This window comes from Dendropsophus ebraccatus, chromosome 5 (genome assembly GCF_027789765.1).
Source record: "Dendropsophus ebraccatus isolate aDenEbr1 chromosome 5, aDenEbr1.pat, whole genome shotgun sequence".
NCBI lineage: Eukaryota > Metazoa > Chordata > Amphibia > Anura > Hylidae > Dendropsophus > Dendropsophus ebraccatus.
The window spans coordinates 133,880,232-133,900,537 of NC_091458.1; the positions used below are offsets into that span (position 1 = coordinate 133,880,232).

The 20,306-nt window shown below is 42.3% G+C and overlaps 1 protein-coding gene across 1 annotated transcript in view; it reads right to left on the reverse strand.

Annotated features, from left to right (window-relative positions):
* Positions 1-20,306, reverse strand: part of ADGRB2 (adhesion G protein-coupled receptor B2) — a 145,472-nt gene that overhangs the window by 21,714 nt on the left and 103,452 nt on the right. The window contains exons 15-19 of the mRNA XM_069972977.1: positions 19,371-19,474; positions 15,075-15,177; positions 2,763-2,913; positions 1,226-1,295; positions 745-811 (exon numbers count right to left, since the gene is read on the reverse strand). Of these exons, the coding sequence (XP_069829078.1) occupies positions 745-811; positions 1,226-1,295; positions 2,763-2,913; positions 15,075-15,177; positions 19,371-19,474 (495 nt within the window). The remainder of the gene's footprint in view (positions 1-744; positions 812-1,225; positions 1,296-2,762; positions 2,914-15,074; positions 15,178-19,370; positions 19,475-20,306) is intronic.

Sequence of the window (20,306 nt, forward strand, 5' to 3'; positions counted from 1 at the left end):
AAGGGCAAGAGTTTCCTTTGGGAAAGTGGTCATGTACCATATCAAGGAAGAACAAAATTGTCTCAAAAACCAATTGCTGCAATCAGCTATGTAATATTTCTTGTGGTTGCAAGATGGTGGCCATGTTGTGGACAAAGCCTAAACCATATGCCCCCTGACTCTTTACTTGCTGTGGTATTCAGATAAGATTTTTCTATTTCTGAAGTGAAAGAGACTTTTCATATATAATATAAGTGCATTATTATCTTTAAAATATCACCTCAAAATTAAGGCTGTATTTTACCGTTATTTCACAGTGTGGGAACATAGTCTAAGTCTTCTGATTTCTAGAATCTGACATACCAGAACACAATATTGATCCAACATTTCATTTTGTATAAATGTCAGGAGAGCTTATAGGTCCTCTTTAAGAAATTACAGCTAAGCCCTGCGGAAGTCATTAGAGATGAGCTCAACTTCAGCATGCTTGGGTCTGATCATTCGGCATAAGCCATAGGCTGTATCCATGTTTTCCCCAACTCCCTAGGACTGCATCCAGCTTCTTCAGCCACCGGTATTCAAACGCCGAATGAACGGACTCGGGCATGCACCAGTTGCGTTCTTCTCTAGTGGCCATCAAAGCCAGTTTTTATGATGCAATGTGGTAGTCTAAATTTGGTTAAAGATGACCTGTGGGAACAAATTATAATGTAGATAGGGTTAGCCCAATATTTTATAGTGAAACAGTAATAAATTGTTACTTACCAGGACAATGACTGCTGCAGGTCCCACAAAGGCATAGAGAAGCCCCCCTTCCAGAGAGAGCCAGCAGCTGCAAGTCATAAAAACAAAAAGGGCACAAAATGTAGACGTTTAATGTTAATACTTTATATATGCCATATTCACAAATTGTATGAGGAATGAAAGATGAAAGACAACTAGAAATGAAATAGGGATCATATCTAAAGTTCAGCTACATCCCGTGTAACATATAACATCCTGTATTATATAATAGTTTCCAACTAGACATTATTAGTGAAGTTATCTGAAAATAATGTCACACGTTCTCACGTACCAGATCCGCAGCAGATCTGCAGCAGATCCGCAGCAGATTTAATCTAAATAACTGAACATAGCATCAAATCTGCTCCATCAAATCTGCTGTGGATTCTGTACGTGTGAACGCATCCTAAAGATGAAACAATTACTACCCACTGACAACATCAGATATGAAGAGCCAACTTACTAATGGGGGGTCCCATATCCTTTTGTTCTGGTAAAACCAACAGAGACTGCAACCACAAGAGCTGGTAACCCTAGGGAAGCAGAGATGTCAAAATAAATAGAATTCATGAAAGCATGTATGGCATATCCATAGGACTAATAGATGGCACCTATCTCTAGAATGAGGACCCCTGGCCCTGTAGGGTCTGGTCGAGCCTGGTTGTGCCTTGATATGCCATAAATGTCTGGTATAATAATACTCTTATAAATCAATGCAAATGATGTTTGTTTTGCAGTAAACTCCAATTGAGGCCATGTTCCCACAACAGGATTTTAGTGGGGAAAGGCGGCCGTCTGTTGACAATGACGGCAGCGAATAATGTTCATGATCATTATTTGTGGCCTTATCAATAGATGGTAGCCTTTGTTACTAAATAATTTCCTTACCTGCTAAATAGTACAGAAGGTCAATTTTCCACTATTAGTTAAAGGGGTTATCCAGCGCTACGAAAACATGGCCAGTTTCCCCCTACTGTTGTCTCCAGTTTGGATGGGGTTTTGAAACTCAGTTCCATTGAAGTAAATGGAGATTAATTGCAAACTGCACCTGAACTGGAGACAATAGTAGGCGGAAAAGTGGCCATGTTTTTGTAGCGCTGGATAACCCCTTTAAGACATATTTGTGGACTAAAGGGGACATTTATTTTGTCTAGCATTTTTCGCCCCAAGCTTACAAAATGTCCCCACAGCACCCAGTCTCTGAGGATTTATGTACAGGCGCACTGTCTCTACATAAATCCTGTGCCAGTCTGTGCACACAAAGTGAAACCTACGCCAGCTCGGAGCCACCGGAAAACTGTTAAATACGGCGAATGCAAAGGCCATACCCCCTCTGCGTGCTGCAGCGCCCCCTGCTCTGCCCCCTCCCCGCCCCTCTGGCACAAGTGGCACACAGAGCCTACTTGAGAATAAATTATTTGCAAAACCAGCATTTTTTAATAGATTTATGCGCACATCGGCACTCTGCAAATAGCAGCTAATATCTCTTCTTCTAGGCCCTTGCCAATATGACACTGTCACTGTCGTTTGAAAAAACAAAAAACTTTTTTATTTGTCCAGATCTGAAGTTTGAGAATGTGAGAATGAGACCACACTGCAGCACATCCGCTCCCTGCTCTGTGTCAGTGAACTCAGGCCCGGACCGATCATAACTTCTCAAAAGTTGTCAAAAGTTTTTTTTTTTTTTTCAAACAGCAGTGACTCTGAGGGCATAAACCCACACACCGTATATGCCGCGTAATTACTGCTGCGATACGCAGCAAACTCGCAGCAAACTCGCAGCAGATTAGATCTAAATAACTGAACACAGCATCAAATCTGTACCAACAAATCTGCTGCGTATTTGTTGCATATCTGCTGCGTATACGGTGTGTGGGTTTATACCCTTAAAGAGAAAAGGAGATATGAGCTTAGCCCATTCAAACCTTCTAATTTACATTTTGAGTGAATAGGTGCTTTAAAATGTTTGTACTGAAACCCAATATGAAATCTGTACTTACCCCATCCCAGGCACAAAAAGCGTTTACGGACCAGACGCGTTCTCATTTGCCCAATGACAGCCAGGTAGGACTGCCAGGCCTCTGTTAGCACCCAACAGAATGAAGAAAGAAAGAAAAAGTGCAAAAAAGCAGCGATCAAAGCACAAACAGCCTGCAGGAAGACAGAGAGTAGTATTTAGTCTTGGAGTAGATTAACTTTGTTGGTTCATAGGCATTTTTTGTTTTGTCTATTCAACAAACCAAGCTGAAAGAGGAAAAGAGCTATAGAATTCTTTTTCGTTTAACTTGGGCCCACGGCACTATTCCAAATGCTCTTAATGTAATCTTAACATCCATTCATGTGAAACTTAATAGTTCCTTATTCTACTACAAGCTAATAAAGTCATCTGTTCAATTGTACAAAGTGTACTCCAATATTGTTCCCTTTAACTATAACACTTGGATAACTCTACCTTTAATACATAGTTACCTTACATTACTGCCATAGTTTATTTTTGCCTGTTCAGCTCTGGTTACATTTTGGTTTAGAACGGTTACAATTATCCGTTTTCTCATCCACATACAGCAGTCTATTAAAAGTGGAAGACATAACACAAACAAAACTCTTCTGACTGAATGTTTCTTAAAGTGATTGTCTGGGATCGGAACAAGCATGTGCTCTAGTTTTGTCCATTGGCTTTGTCTGGAATAGCAGTTCAGCCTTATTCACTTGAATAGAGAGCTTGATTTTCAGACATAGCTAATGGATAAGAGTTGCACAGTGTAAGGAAAAGGCTAGGTTTACACTATGTAAAAATGACATCCGTTTTCCATAACAATAGCGGCCGGTGTGCAAATATAATCCATTATTTTTAAAATAATGAACGTTATTTGCACAATGATGCCACTTATGAAAGACGGATATCATTTTTACCGTTAAAGACTATGGGGGAGATTTATCCAACATGGTGTAAAGTGAAACTGACTCAGTTGCCCCTAGCAACCAATCAGATTCCACCTTTCATTTTCCAAAGAGTTTGTGAGGAATGAAACATAAAATCTGATTGGTTGCTAGGGGCGACTGAGCCAGTTTCACTTTACACCAGTTTGATAAATCTCCCCTTATGTTCACATTATGTTTAACAGCGTCCGTTGAATAGCAACGTATGTTGTTAAACTGCTGAACCTTCCTGCAGCCAATACCTCTGTATCGGCTGCAGGAACGCAATTTTTTTTACTATTGATTTGCGGGCACCATTGGGTGTGCCCGTAAATCAATTAGCCATTAACTTCAATGTAATGTGTGGCCACCGCTGCACATTACTTTGTGTGAACAGCTAATATTTCCAGGCACTGTTCATTGAACAACGGCTGGAAATAATATCCAGGAACATCATTTTAAGGCCCATTCTAACATAACGCTGTGTGAACACATTGGACAGCATTGCATTGACTTCAATGCAATGCCGCCACTGCTGTAGAGAATGGACACTGATTCCATTGCAATCAGCGTTCGTTCTTTACCTAAAAACAACCTAGTGGGAACATAACCAAAAGCTGACCCTTCTGGCTTCTCTTAACTCTTTGGCTATGTTCGCACATAGGGGGAGATTTATCAAACATGGTGTAAAGTGAAAACCAGAATTACTTACGGTAATGATGTTTCCGTAAGCCCATGACAGCACCCCTGGAGAGGACCTCCCACCGCAGGACAGGAAACCTGTGAAGATAAAAGTCTAACACACCTCTCCACACCTCAGTTCTTATAAAAGTACTCCAGCGGAGAAGAAGCAAAACATTAATTAATTAACAATAAACAAGGGGGGGTATACCAGAGGGGTGCTGTCATGGGCTTACGGAAACATCATTACCGTAAGTAATTCTGGTTTTACCCAGTCGCCCTATGACAGCACCCCTGGAGGATTAAACTAGAAACTAAGCTAGGGAGGGATCACTGTGGATAAAACCTTCCTGCCAAAGGAAAGATCGGACAGAGGATTCAGCTGAAGTCTATAGTGGCGTAGGAAGGTATGTGGTGAAGACCAGGTTGCTGCCCTACAAATCTGGTCCAGAGAAGCATCTGCCTTTTCTGCCCATGATGCTGCCATGGCTCTAGTGGAGTGAGCTGAAAAATAGGGTGGGGGATCCCTGTTTTGTGATGTGTAAGCAAGTGTTATGGCTTGTTTAATCCAGCGGCTAATAGTAGGTTTTGAGGCTAACTTCCCTTTGTTAACACCAGAAAACTGAATCAGTAAATTCTCTGAACGTCTAAAATCTTTTGTAACCTCAAGGTATCTAGACAGACATCTTCTAACATCTAGATTATGGAAAATTTTTTCCCTTTCATTAGATGGATTGCTACAGAAGGTAGGGAGAATGATTTCTTGACTTCTGTGGAACTCAGATACGACCTTAGGGAGAAAATATGGCAGGGTCCTCATAACTACTCTGTCTTCTAGGATCTGTGTATGAGGAGGAAAAGCTGACATGGCCTGGATCTCCCCTACTCTTCTAGCTGTAGTGATAGCTAAGAGAAAGGTGAGTTTCAGGGAAAGAATATTTATAGGTAAGGTGTCAAGAGGCTCAAATGGCTGCCTAGTGAGTGCGTCTAAGACTAAATTGAGATCCCAGGGCGGAATCGTGATTCTGGATGGAGGGTGTAGCCTCATAGCTCCCGTAATAAACCTTTTAACTAAGAGGTTTTCTGCAATTTTGGCATTTAAAAAGGTACTGAGAGCTGAGATCTGTACTTTAAGAGTACTAGGTTTCAAACCTTTATCTAGACCTGCCTGCAGAAAATTCAGTATTAAGGGTATATTAGGATCCCCCAAAGGATCTTGTCTCCCTTGCGAAAACCTCAGAAAGACCCTCCAGGTCCTTAAGTAGATGGAGGAGGTAATATCCTTTCTAGAAGCAAGCATAGTGTTAATCACAGTATCTGACAGACCCCTACCTCTCAGGATTAGCCTCTCAGCATCCATGCCGTCAAGTGTAAGTGAGGCGAGATCGGGTGTACTATGGGACCTTGAGTCAGCAAGTTGTGAACTTCTGGAAGTATCCATGGCTGGTCTATTGAGAGTGTTCTCAGTAACGTGAACCATGGACGTCTGGGCCAAAAGGGAGCTATCAGGATCATCCTGGCTTTGTCCTGGCCTATCTTCTTTAGGACTCTGGGAATTAGACTGAGAGGGGGAAATGCATAGCCCAACTCCTTGCTCCAGTCCTGCGCCAATGCGTCCAGCGCTGTTGGAGCATCTCTTGGGTTTAGGGAGCAGAATCTTCTCAGCTTCCTGTTGTCCCTTGAGGCAAACCAGTCCATTGTAGGAGAACCGAACCGTTTTGTTATTTTGAGAAAAATGTCCTGGTTCAGTGACCACTCCGCTTGGCTGATCCTGGTCCTGCTGAGGAAATCTGCCTGAGTGTTGAGCTCCCCTTTCAGATGTACTGCTGATAGGGATAGAAGGCTGTGTTCTGCAAGCTGAAAAATTGCGTATGACAGTTGAAGCAGGGATTGAGAGCGGGTGCCCCCCTGCTTGTTGATATACGCGACTGTCGTGGTGTTGTCTGAGTATATCTGCACATTTTTTGAGGATGCTAGTTGTGAGAATCCCTCTAAGGCCTGAAGAACTGCGTGAAGTTCTTTGTAGTTTGAAGTCTGATTGATCAGATGAGGAGGCCACCTCCCCTGTAAAAAGGTCTGACTGGTATGGGCCCCCCAGCCCCAGGGACTGGCATCTGTTGTTATTCTGATTATCTGAGATGGATTCCAAGTTATCCCTTTTTTTAGATTCTCTGGATCTAGCCACCACTGCAGGCTTAGCCTTGCCACAGAGCTCAGTACGAACCTCTGGTCTAGAGTTGCTTGGGTTCCATTCCAATTTCCTAGGGTGTCCATCTGTAGAGGTCTTGACCTTATCTGGGCCCAGCGAACCGACTGGATGCATGAAGTGAACAGTCCTAGGAGTGACATTGCTTCCCTTATTGTAGGCTCGTGGTTGAGAAATAAGTCCATCGTTCTCTGTCTGATTGTCTCCTGTTTTGGGGAGGGAAGCAGAGAAATTTGTAGGGAAGAGTCTAGTAGTGTTCCAAGAAACACACATTGTCTTGAAGGTGAGAAATTTGATTTTTTCCAGTTTATGTTCCACCCTAACATTTGTATTATCTGAGATACTATCTCTAGATGTTGCTGAAGCAAAGGAGTTGTATTCGCTACTATGAGAAAGTCGTCTAGATAAGGGATGAAAATTATGTTTCGTTTCCTTATATAGGAGGCCATGTCCGCTATAATCTTTGTAAACGCCCTGGGTGCTTGTGAGACCCCGAATGGCAGCGCCCTGTACTGTAGGTGAGTCCACCTGTCTTTCAGCCAGACTGCCACCCGAAGATACTTCTGGTGTGACAAATGTATGGGCACATGGTAATATGCATCTTCTAGATCTATAGATGCCATCACACAGTCTGGGGAGAGAAGATTTATCGTTGACTTTAGGGTCTCCATTCGGAATTTTTTGTATTGCAGGAACTTGTTTAGGCCTTTGAGGTTTATTATCACCCTGAAGGAGCCGTTTGGCTTTTTTACTAAAAATAGAGGTGAATAGTACCCTTTCTGCTGTTCTTGTAGAGGGACTGGTACTAGGACGTTTTTCTGAATTAGGGACATAACTTCTGTTTCTATGACTAGCTGTTTCTTTCCGTCTGATAATTTCCTGGTGGGGAGAAATCTGTCTCTGGGAAAACTTCTGAATTCCAGAAGAAGACCCGAAGAAATTGAGTTGAGAACCCAAGGACTGGGAGAGATGGCTCCCCAAGCATGGGAAAAAAGAGACAGACGACCCCCCACCGGGAGACCGTCATTGCTGGGAAGGCTTTGGCTTGTCGTCTCTGGAATTAAAGATAAAACCTCTACCCTTCCCTGGGACTCTAAATTTTTTGTTTCCCGGGGAGTCACGAAAGGGCCTCTTAAATTGTTTCCTCTGTTTAAAGGACTCCTGCTGTTTAGGTTGGGACGGGAACCCTTTCTTTTTATCCGCAGCTTTCTCTAATAGTGAGTCTAAAAAGGGCCCAAACAGAAGCTTGCCATTACAAGGAATCCCACACAACTTAGCCTTGGCGGTCATATCTCCCTTCCAGGATTTTACCCATAATGCCCTTCTCGCAGAGTTGGAGAGTGCAGCCGCTTTGGCTGCCATCCTGATGGAATCTGCTGAGGCGTCAGAAAGAAAATCTGCCGCTTTGGCTAATACTGGTATATCCGCTAGGAGTTTCTCACCGGATGGTTCACTAGATAACTGGGACTTTAGCTTAGCAATCCAAACCCTTAGTGACCTAGCTACACAAGTGGAGGCTACACTTGTCCTGATAACCCCTGTGGCTGCCTCCCATGTACGTTTGTTATAATAATCGGATTTTCTGTCCATTGGGTCGGACAAAGTAGCTATGTCCTCGAATGGGAGAGAGTTTTTCTTTGCAATTTTTGCTATTGGGGCATCTATCACCGGGGCTTTGTCCCAGGCACTAGTCTCCTCCTCTTCAAACGGATATTTCCTTTTGAAGTACCTAGGGATAAAGAATTTTCTGTCCGGGTTATCCCACTCTTTATCAATCAGAGCCTTTACATATTTGTGTAGAGAAAATGTACGGGGTTTCTTGGGGGTTAAGCCCTCATACATAGTATCTTCCACAGATAACTGGATCTTTTTATCTTCAATGTTAATTGAAGCTCTGATAGCCTTAATTAGCTGGTCAGTGTCATCTGTAGGAAATAGATTTCTACTGGATGGTCCACTGTCTTGATCCTCATCAGATGAATGTATGCATTCTATTTCGCCCTCCTCTAGACTCCTGTCCCCCACCGGAGGTTCTGATATGATTTCTTCCTCCATAATCACTGGGGTTACAGGTACGCTAAGGTCTGTAGAGGAAGTATTTGCCAGTACTCCTAGCCCCCTCAGGGAAGCCTGAACCTCGTCTCTCACAATTTGTTTAAGGGTGTCAGCTAGGGAGGATGACTCCTGAGAGACTAATCTATCAATGCATATCTGACATATGGACCTGGCATAGTCATCAGGTACCGGGGTTCTACATTCTGCACATTCCTTATGGTGTTGTTTGGCAGCAGATTTTTTAGGCGGTTTATCGGACACCTGAAAAACATTAGCATAAACTATTTCAATTCAGAAAAGATAGAAAACTCTCACCAAATTGTCCCCTCTGGTTTGCACGGTACCGGACTTTTAGGTGGTTTGTCAGGCTTCTCAGGTCTCTGATGTTTTTCAGATTTGTCGGATCTATCAGACCTCGAGGAGCGATCGTGGCGTCCCTTATCCTTCCTGCCCGATGATTCAGACATGCTGAGGCCGGAAGTATAGCTCACCAGACAGGTGTGGCTGGCTGGTAGAGTCCTCCACTCCTGGACGCGCTGGAGTTATGGACCGGAGGTGAGCGCGTCCCCAGGCCTTATAAACCACCCGGGCCACCGAGCTCCACAGCGTCGGATGCGGCGGCCCCGGCGTCTGACGTCATTTCCCCCGCGACACTGCTTCCAAGCAGCGTCTGACGTCAACGCGAACGTGCGCATGCCCGTGACACGCACGTGGAACGCACGCCTTGAGCGCACACCACGTGCAGGCCCCGGACGTACGCCAGCCGGAGAGACAGGCACGGCCCGCTCTGCCCTAGCCCCCGGATCCAGCAGCAGCACGGCTCCGGTAGCTATTGGGGAGGCACTTGCTCCGTCCGGAGCTCTTTCCAGACTTGAGGCTGCTGTCCTAGGACAGGCTTCTGCCTCCAGGAAAACCCCTTCTGTTAGCCAACGCCAGCGGGGGACCTGCAGCCGGCGTGGTAGAGGTTAGATCTTCGTCCCAGGAAGGGACTCTTCAGAGGCCTCCTATCCGCCGGACAGGAAACCTGAACTGAGGTGTGGAGAGGTGTGTTAGACTTTTATCTTCACAGGTTTCCTGTCCTGCGGTGGGAGGTCCTCTCCAGGGGTGCTGTCATAGGGCGACTGGGTAAACTGGCTCAGTTGCCCCTAGCAACCAATCAGATTCCACCTTTCACTTTCCAAAGAGTCTGTGAGGAATGAAAGGTGGAATCTGATTGGTTGCTAGGGGCAACTGAGCCAGTTTCTCTTTACACCATGTTTAATAAATCTCCCCCAATAGCATTTTAGCCAGTGTTTCTATCAGTATTTTGGTCAGTATTTATAGTTAAAATCTTGAGTGGAATCAAGAAAAAATTACATCAGTGTTTTCAACCCACTCCTGGTTTTGGTTGAAAAAATACCTGATCAAAATACTGAGTGAAATTCTGTGTGTGTACGGAACCTTTATAGGATTTTGCTCACCCTTTCCTCTAATTTCATAGTAATGAATGTTTTTAGAATTAGGAAGAATTACTACAAGGGCTTCAGTTCCCATTCGACACAATAGGTCTGTGCCTTTAGGCAGTAAAGAGGCAGCAATTGATTAAAGAGCAGCTGTTCTGTGATAAACTATGAAGAATATGAAGCCTTCATTCTGCTGTGTTAACAATTAGTAAAGCTGAGAAATGTTCTAATAAAAAAACATTAAGAAAGAAGGAAAGAGTTGGGAAGTGAACCAAAAATCCAGTGCGGGTAAGAGGGCGCTGGAATATAATAAAAGAATCTATACTTACCTGTTCCTGTGCCCCTGCAGCACTGCATCACTGACAGCTGCCACACATCATTTTCTCGTGGCTTCCTGATACGTTATGACCCAGGGAAAAGTATCCACCCAGCCAATCAGTGACTGAAGCATTGTCCTACCTTTGTCACTGATTGGCTGACTGTGTATTCCATCATCCAGGCCATGATGTTGCATAAGCAGGAGCTTCAGGAGGCTAGTGGGGGTCCATGATAGTTGATGCAGCACTGCGGGGCATGGGGACGGGTAAGTATACATCCTTAATTATGTCCCTGCACCCCCTGCCTGCACTGTATTTTTTACAGGAGTTCTCCTGTAACACAGCAGCAGAAATTTTACTTGCTGCACAAGATATACTGTATGGTATCAGATATAACATAAAGTATATGGCCATGTTCAGACCTTGTAAGAGACCGGCCAGTCTCAGAAAAGATCATCTTGGCCGATACTGTAGTACTGGCCGGATGATCTTTAGCGCCACAGAGTTCTGATGCGGGCGCATCCATGCGCGCCCGCATCAGAACTCCCCACTGCACACAATGGAGCATGCGGACGGAGCCGCTCGCTCCACAGTGTGCACTGACAAGGTTTTCTGCAGCCGCTATTCAGTGAATAGCGGCCGCAGAAAACGGACATGTCAGTTTTCTACGGCGCCGCTGGGGATCCCGGATGGAGCATATACTATGTGTATACACTCCGGCCAGGATTCCATAGGCGGCAATGTTACGTATATTTTTTAAATAATCACATCCGTTGTTGGAGTTGTCAACAACGGCCGTAGTTTTACGAAAATATACGTAGTGTGAACATAGCCTATGTCTCAGGAAATGTCCATTTAGCCAATCACTGACCACAGTGGCATTTACTTGTGTTAAGATGGGGACCATGAAGTGAGGTTGAGCGGAAGCCCTGGTATTATTGGAATGGCAGTAGAGATGAGCGAACCAGGTTCGGGTTCGAGTCGATCCGAACCCGAACGTTCGGTATTTGATTAGCTGGGGCTGCTGAACTTGGATAAAGCTCTAAGGTTGTCTGGAAAACATGGATACAGCCAATGACTATATCCATGTTTTCCACATAGCTTTAGGGCTTTATCCAACTTCAGCAGCCACCGCTAATCAAATAGGGTTCGGATCGACTCGAGCATGCTCAAGGTTCGCTCATCTCTAAATGGCAGTGGTGGGAGATTGGTTAGGGGAGTACTGTTTTTTTTTGTGTGTTTCTCAATTTTTTTTTACCACAGCAATTTTTTTTAAAGTCACATCAATGTGAATACATAAGTACTATTAAACCAGAGAGTTGAATGCCCCAACTAGTACTATAGGTGCAATAATAAAATATAGCAGTCACAACTCCCTTTTTCGAGCTACCACTAACTTGTGGCAGTCATAACGGCCACAACAACCCCATTCATCTCTCTGCTCTTCTATGTGCAATAAACACTGAAAATACACTCTTGACATATCACCTCCCACTCCATCTCCAAATTGATTTCCCTTTTTAGCCCCCAGCATGGCAGATCTACTGTATTACTGAGCGCGTAACTTAATACAAATATTGATTAAAAAGCTTTGGAGGAGAGAAATAAAAGCCAACCCAGCATACAAAGATGTGTAGGACCAGTGTGTGCGTAGGAAGAACACAGAGCAGATGTGCTCATTATTTAACATGCTATTTCTGGATGCAACTCGCATGCTAATAGGAATAATTGCATATTATTGCACTGTTATGGATCGTAGCGTCATTGTTATGTCAGTGGCTCATATGACTCTTACTCGGGAACGGTTTGGGGGTCACTGAAGATTCCAAGAATCATTTTTTTTTCATTGACTAATAATCATAATCAATGCATTGACAATTTCATCATATGCTTTTATAATTTTCTATTCATCAATCCTGACATTCATCATGTAATCCTTTGCCTGCCTTTTGCACAGCTTTGCAGATATTTGTCAATGGATCTGTCAGTTTTTGGAGGTATTCAGTATTTCTTTTAGCTCTTCCCAGAGGCGTAGGTGGTTTGTAGGGCATTTTGATTTCATGTTAGGGTCAATCTAATCCCATACGAGCTCAGTAGTTTAAGCAATCCTGCCAGCCAGTAACTCAAAGACAGTAGTGGAGCTTTCTTTCTTACCAAACTGCTGCTGTATAGGATTATATACTTGCACTATTTAAAGTGACTCTGTATCCACAATTTGCTTCTACCTTCAGATAGCTGATCCAAGATCTGTCATGGGGTCCATTCGGCAGGTGATGCAGTTATTGTCCTAAAAAACAACTTTTAAACTTGCAGCCCTGTGTCAAATTGGCGTGACCTAGTTTGTCTGTGCCCTAGGCCTGCGATGCCTCTCCGTTCCTCCTTCCCGCCCTCTTCACCATTAGGAACGCCCCAGGCAGGATTTCTCCTACTCACCACTTGTGTGAACACTGCACATGGGCTGTATCATTTAGGCCCATGTGCAGTGTTCATACAAGTGATGATTAGGAGAAATCCTGCCTGGGATTTCTTCATTCCTAATGATGAAGAGGGTGGGGAGGAGGGACAGAGAAGTGTTAAAGCCCTAGGCCACAATAATTTGACAGAGGGCTGCAAGTTTAAAAGTAGTTTTTTATGACAATAACTGCATCACCTGCCAAATAGACCCCGGGACAGATCTTGGAATAAGTGCAGCTACACAACAGTACAATCGTTTGGGGGGCAGATTGCGGGTACAAACCTTGTAATATGCTTCTCTTATCTCTGCATATGCTTTAGTTATTTTTTGTATTCTGATTAAGTCTAGCTTGCCCTCTTCTCGTTGCTAAAACAATGACAGGGTTTTCTGTAATAACCAGTTAGCATTTATACATGATAATCTAAGGATGATGATCATATTATTTTGGTATAATGGAACAATGGGTACTGAACATGGGGCCATGCAATCCTTTATGAATACTACTGTACATAATTGAGCAGCTATTTAGGCAGTGGTAGTCATATTTACCATCCCCAGTGGCTGAGCTATATGAATCAATGGGAGAGTCCATGTTTCATCATGACATGGCTCTCCACTGTATTGTGTTGACATCAGAAGAATGGAAGATTTAAGGCACCAAAGGTCGAGTAAAACCACATGCTTTATTCAAAAGTCTGCAAGTGGCCATTCTTGGATAAATAAAGGCAATCCATGGCTAAAGGGGGGTCGCAGGGAGCTGCCCAGACGATCTTTAAGTCGTGCTGACAGCCCATAGGAGATGGCGACGCTCTGCTGCATAGAGCGATGGCAGCAGGTATTTGCTACCATTGAATTACGGCTTTCCACATGTTAAAAGATGTTAAAAGACAACAATTTTACAAACCGGGCTGAGGTTCAGATTCTTAGGAACCAGAACCATCCCCTTTGGAACCCCATTGTCTTCCTTGGGGAAGGTAGAGAGAGCCCAAGTTCCGTCTGGAAAACAGGGATACAGCCTATGACCTAGGCTTTATGCATTTGTCGAATGTTAAATAAAGCATGTGGTTTTATTGGACCCCTGGCTCCTTGGATCTTGGATCTTTTTATATCTATTATTAGCTTCATGTACAAAGTGGTTTTAAAATTTTGTAATATAAAAATATAAAGTTCCAACTTTTTTCACACTAGCATAGAAACTCTTAAGTAAATAACTCCATCCATATATCACATCAAGGTATAGCTGTCTCTATCCGTATTCCACATCAAGGTATAGCTGTCTCTATCCGTATTTCACTTCAAGGTATATCTGTCTCTATGTATATACCACATCAAGGTATAGCTGTCTCTATCCATATATCACATCAAGGTATAGCTGTCTTTATCCATATGTCACATCAAAGTATAGCTGTCTCTATCCATATACGACATCAAGGTATAGCTGTCTCTATCCATATACCACATCAAGGTATAGCTGTCTCTATCCATATGTCACATCAAGGTATAGCTGTCTCTATCCATATACCATATCAAGGTATAGCTGTCTCTATCCATATGTCACATCAAGGTATAGCTGTCTCTATCCATATACCACATCAAGGTATAGCTGTCTCTATCCATATACCACATCAAGGTATAGCTGTCTCTATCCGTATTCCACATCAAGGTATAGCTGTCTCTATTTAATACCACATCAAGGTATATCTATCTCTATTCATATACCATATCAAGGTATAGCTGTCTCTATCCATATACCACATCAAGGTATAGCTGTCTCTATCTATATACCACATCAAGGTATAGCTGTCTCTATCTATATACCACATCAAGGTATAGCTGTCTCTATCTATATACCACATCAAGGTATAGCTGTCTCTATCCATATACCACATCAAGGTATAGCTGTCTCTATCTATATACCACATCAAGGTATAGCTGTCTCTATCTATATGCCACATCAAGGTATAGCTGTCTCTATCTATATGCCACATCAGGTTATATCTGTCTTTATCCGTATACCACATCAAGGTACATCTATCTCTTTGTATGGGAATGTGCATTTATGCCCCCTAGTACCATTGATAGTGGTTACTATAGCAATCTCACATTTCAGTTTTCTAGGTGAACTGTCTAGTATCTTCTATTTTTACAGCATTGCTACAAAGCATTTTTAAAACCATTTAAAAAAAAAAAAATCCATTCAAGCGTTAAAGCAGCCAGACACATTGAATTTTTCTCACTTTACTGAGGGCTTGCGATTGTCCCACCAGAATCAGAACATTAGAGGCAAGAATGGACAAACAAAAATTGAGTAGGATGATGGAGCGCTCCGAACGAATGAATCTAGAATACAAAGCAGAAAAAAAAGCACATTACCGCTTGGAACTTTACAATCCATCAGAACATTTGTAAAGAGTAATACAAATACAAGTTTAGTCTTATAAAATCCCCCTGGTAAACAAGGCATAATAAAATGTCTGTGGGCAGGTGCAATGAGTAAGAGTTTAACAACAATTGATCATATGTCTTACTTACATTCCTTTTCCACTAAACTTAAATCTGCAAATATTTCACTCCGATAAATGCAAAGGTTTTATCTAGAAGCCATATACTGGTCAAAAGGTTGTTCATTTGTTATCTACAACTAGCTATAGAATCCCTTGTAGACATATTCACTAGTGTTGGGTGAGCACTAAAATGCTTGATTGCTCATTACAACTCAAATTACGAACCCCATTAAAATTAATGGGAGACTTGAGCATTTAGCCAGGTGTCCCCTGCTCAGCAGAGCGGAGGGTGCCTGGTTCCCCTTGAAGGGATGTGTAAACGAAATGTACAAAAGTTAGAATGAAAAAATTCAATAATGTTAGGACCTGCTCGAACTTAGTCGGTGTGCCATCCATTGCCTGCATACCGCCAGAGTTCTAATTTGTCTTGCAGTAACCCGAGCACCGCCATCTTGCATTTTTTTTTTGTTCTAATTTTTGGTCAAGGGACAAAATATACAAAAATTAGAACGAAGAGATTCAATACGTTACAATTGCAAAACACATTAAAACTCTGATGGCATGCCATCAATTGACTGCCTACTGGCAGAGTTCTAATGTGTTTTTCAGTATCCAGAGCACTACAAGGTGCTTGGTTAAGCATAGTGCTTGACTGACCGCCCTAATGGTCGATCAAGCACTATGCCTGATAGAACATACTCGCTCAACACTAATATTCACACAATTGTACTTTTTGTATGAACCTCATGCATGCAGCAGCACACAGTATGGACTCTATGTGCTGAAATACATTTCATCAAGTGCTGGGTTCCAATCCCACCAAGGGCAGCATCTGCAAAGAGTTTGTATGTTCTCTCCATGTTTGCGTGGGTTTCCTCCGGTTACCCAGGTTTCCTCCCACACCCAAAACATATAGATACGTGAATTTAGATTGTGAGCCCTAATGGGGACAGGGACCAACATTTGCAAACTATGTACAGTGCTATGGAATCAGTTGACGCTATAAAAAGCAAAGTATTATTTTCTTGCTATATAACTATATCACCTTTCTTCAGCAATAGCTTTTTTGGAAAGTGTTGAGCGGATTTGACAAACTGTTCCTCTCCAGTAACGTCCTCCGAACCTAAATACTTGGCATTTGACTCCCTGCATCTAATGTAGTTTGATGACGCCCTAGGGCTGCCAGGACAACATGGATACAGCCTATGGCCTACAGCTGTATCCATGTATCTCTAGGGGAGCATCCAACTCCTCCAGCTGCCAAGAGCCAAATGCCGAGAGTTCGGGTTCGGAGAACGTTGTTGAATCAGAACAGTTCGCCAAGTCTGCTCAGCACTACCAGACATCCATAATATTGATTTGTATTCTCACACTTAAGGGATAGATTGAAATCAATGGTCCTTTCAAAAGATAAAGTAGTGGCACTCACCAGTGTATATTTTCGTGCAGGTTCCTTTATTGATAACGCATAGACATAAACAGGGCGGACAGCAGACAGGTGCACCTGTCTGGCGTCCGCCCTGTTTATGTCCACGCGTTATCATCAATAAAGGAACCTGCACGGAAATCTACACTGGTGAGTGCCACTACTTTATCTTTTGAAAGTACAATTACCTACATGGCCATATGCACTTAGTGAGCACCCCAGTTTATACCATTCGTATGGGACACCAGCGTCCCTGTCCGATATTGAACCTGTAGTGCAGATTGTCCCTCTTGTTGTTGAAATCAATGGTCTGTTCATGTATGAACAGATAAGTAGGATCCTCCAGAGGGAGAGATAGTCTTTGAAGGTCAATAAAAAAGGGATCCCAATCAAGGATTCCCCCACTATCATATTCATAGATCTAAACATGCAAGGGGTTTGTCTATAATATGGAAAATACTATCATCGAATGGATACCATTTGGTGGTCTACCACATCCTACAGTAATTTTACAAACTCTGGTTTTCCCCATTATGCTTAGCGCTGAAGGCTTTTATCTATTTTCCTGATAAATATGTTCTCTGCATCTTTTCTGACACTGAAGAATGAATAACTTGTATTTAATGGCTGTTTTTATTGGAAATTAAATAAATGACATGGTGGTCTCTGACTTTTGCACAGTACTGTATGGTGCACGGCCAGGCTGACAAACAGCTACAATTATTTCTAAAATTGTTTCTAAATGATGGGAATTTATCACATCCGCCATGAAATGTATAAGCAAAGACATTGTGTAATGACAAGCAGTTTTTATATTTAGAGACAGTGAGAATGGAGCATTGAACATTATCCATATTGTACAAAGGATATCTCTATATTGAGCAGAGGATGGAAAATTAAAAAGGTTTGTTTTGTAAATCTGTATGGGCGAGTAATTGAGAAAGATGGGTATAGCAATTGTATGCAACAAACAGGGACTGAATGGGAAGTATCCGCAAGTGGCTTCCTTCAGTAAATTGTAAATCCAACACAGATATAAATTAAGGTTAGAGTATCATTAATATGGTGTATATGAGGTTACTAAAAGGATTTAATAATAGACTACAATGACTGTATATCTCTCTGTAGTCTGAAGTAAATGTTTTTTATAGGATCGGACCACCTTTAGGCTTATGTTCACACACCGTCAAAGTCATGTTACCCTATATTAGACCACACCCTATATTACCCTATATTAGACCACACCCTATATTACCCTATATTAGACCACACCCTATATTACCCTATATTAGGCCGCATCCTATATTACCCTATATTAGACCACACCCTATATTACCCTATATCAGACCACACCCTATATTACCCTATATTAAGCCACATCCTATATTACCCTATTTTAGACAACACCCTACATTACCCTATATTAGACCACATCCTATATTACCCTATATTAGACCACATCCTATATTACCCTGTATTAGACCACACCCTATATTACCCTATATTAGACCTAATCCTATATTACCCTATATTAGACCACACCCTATATTACCCTATATTAGACCACACCCTATATTACCCTATATTAGACCTAATCCTATATTACCCTATATTAGACCCCCTCCTATATTACCCAATATTAAGCCACACCCTATATTACTCTATATTATCGTATCACACTATACTCAGAGAATCACTGCTACACAGCCAACCAGTGTATGCATTTCAGTAATACTGGGATTTTGTCAGTAAAATGCCCAGTTTCATTGGTTGATCATTTAGCTTTTTACATGTGCTGCAGATCTGGACTGTCTGTAGCATTGCACAGTATGTTAAGTCTGGTCTCAAGTTACGATGATCCAGAAAGGAAAACTGTATGTTGAAAATATTGTATCCTGAGGCCACTGTAAGTTCAGGGATCACTGTATTAGGCCACATCCTATATAACTCTATATTAAGCCACACCCTATATTACCCTATATTACCCTATATTACCCATATTCTTTTTACAGGTTGTCAGAACTGGTTAAGGATAACTTCACTCGTACCAGATCCGCAGCAGATATCACGCTGCGAGTATGTGACCCATTCATTTCACACTACCAGGATCCGCAATGGATTTCACTGCAAACTCGCAGCGTGATATCTGTTGCGGATCCGGTACGTGTTAAGCTAACCTTAAAAAAGATGTCAAAAAGTGTCTAGAAGTAATTACATTTGCAATAGTAAATCTGGGCCACACTTTAAAGCTCTTGTTGAAATGTTAAAAGAAATATGAAAATGGAGGTATACTTTTAACTTGATAATACATCTCTCCCTCTGTGTATATAATGCACCGTGTGTGTGGTAAACCTTTGCCATTAGCAATAAGGTCAGATTGCTTCCCATCATAGAGGTTGATGATACATTGCCAAGATTGGTAGGAACCCCTAACCAATTAGAAAGTAATGGTATATTTTCAGGATGTGTCAGTCCACAGTTTATACATTACATATCTAATCTCCAGCCTGGGCTATGGATTAGACATATACATTGTTTCCTTCCAGGATGTTCTAGAAAGCTCTTTAATTTTATATGACCTTTTTATATATGTTGTCACATACCTCCAAAATGCAGCATAAACGGCGAGAAGGATGAGCAAAGCCATGCAGGATACCGCACAACCGATCATCAAGGGGACGGACGGAGAACCAGAGATATCCATTACCTGTAGGGAGAACAACATCTTCTTTAAGTATTTGCCATCCCATGGTTCATTGTTAGTTTTCCTTCAGACTTTTTTGGCCTTTTTGAGCAGAACGCAATATATTTAGAATTCACTTTGAGACTTGTCTGTATAGTAGGAGGTTTAATACGATTCTGCTTTATATACTGTTGGAACAACAGGAACTAAAACAAGATGTTCTCATTTGCTGTACTTCCTAAGTTTAATATTTAAATTTATTAATTTAGCATTGAGTTCCGTGGTCCATAAATAACTGTCTTCTCTGAGAACAACAAAAGGCTAATAGGGAATCACAAAGTTCTTTTGAAGGAAGGTTTATAATTACTTGACTTAAAAGGACACTCTTACTTTGGAAAATAAACTTTTGACATGTCCTAAAGCAGGGATGGGGAACCTTGGCTCTCCAGCTATTGCAAAACTTCAACTCCCATCATGCCTGGAAAGTCAAAGCTAAAGCTAAATGGGAGTTGTAATTTTTCAACAGCTGGAGAGCCAAGGTTCCCTACCCCTGTCCTAGAAACATCAAAGGGGAAGTCATCGGAAAGCATCTAGTAGTTGAGAATTCAGTGAAGTTTTTTCAAGCAACATCCACAAAAGCAACATTCGACCCAGCATGGTCTTTCTCAAGCCTTCTCAGCCATAGACTTTAAAGGGGTTATCCAGCGCTAAAAAAACATGGCCACTTTCCCCCTATCTTGTCTCCAGACTGGGTGGGGTTTCAAATTCAGTTTCATTGAAGTAAATAGAGCTTAAAGGACACCTGTCACCCCCCGTGCCAGGGTGACAGGCTCCCGACCCCCGTAAGATCCCCCTA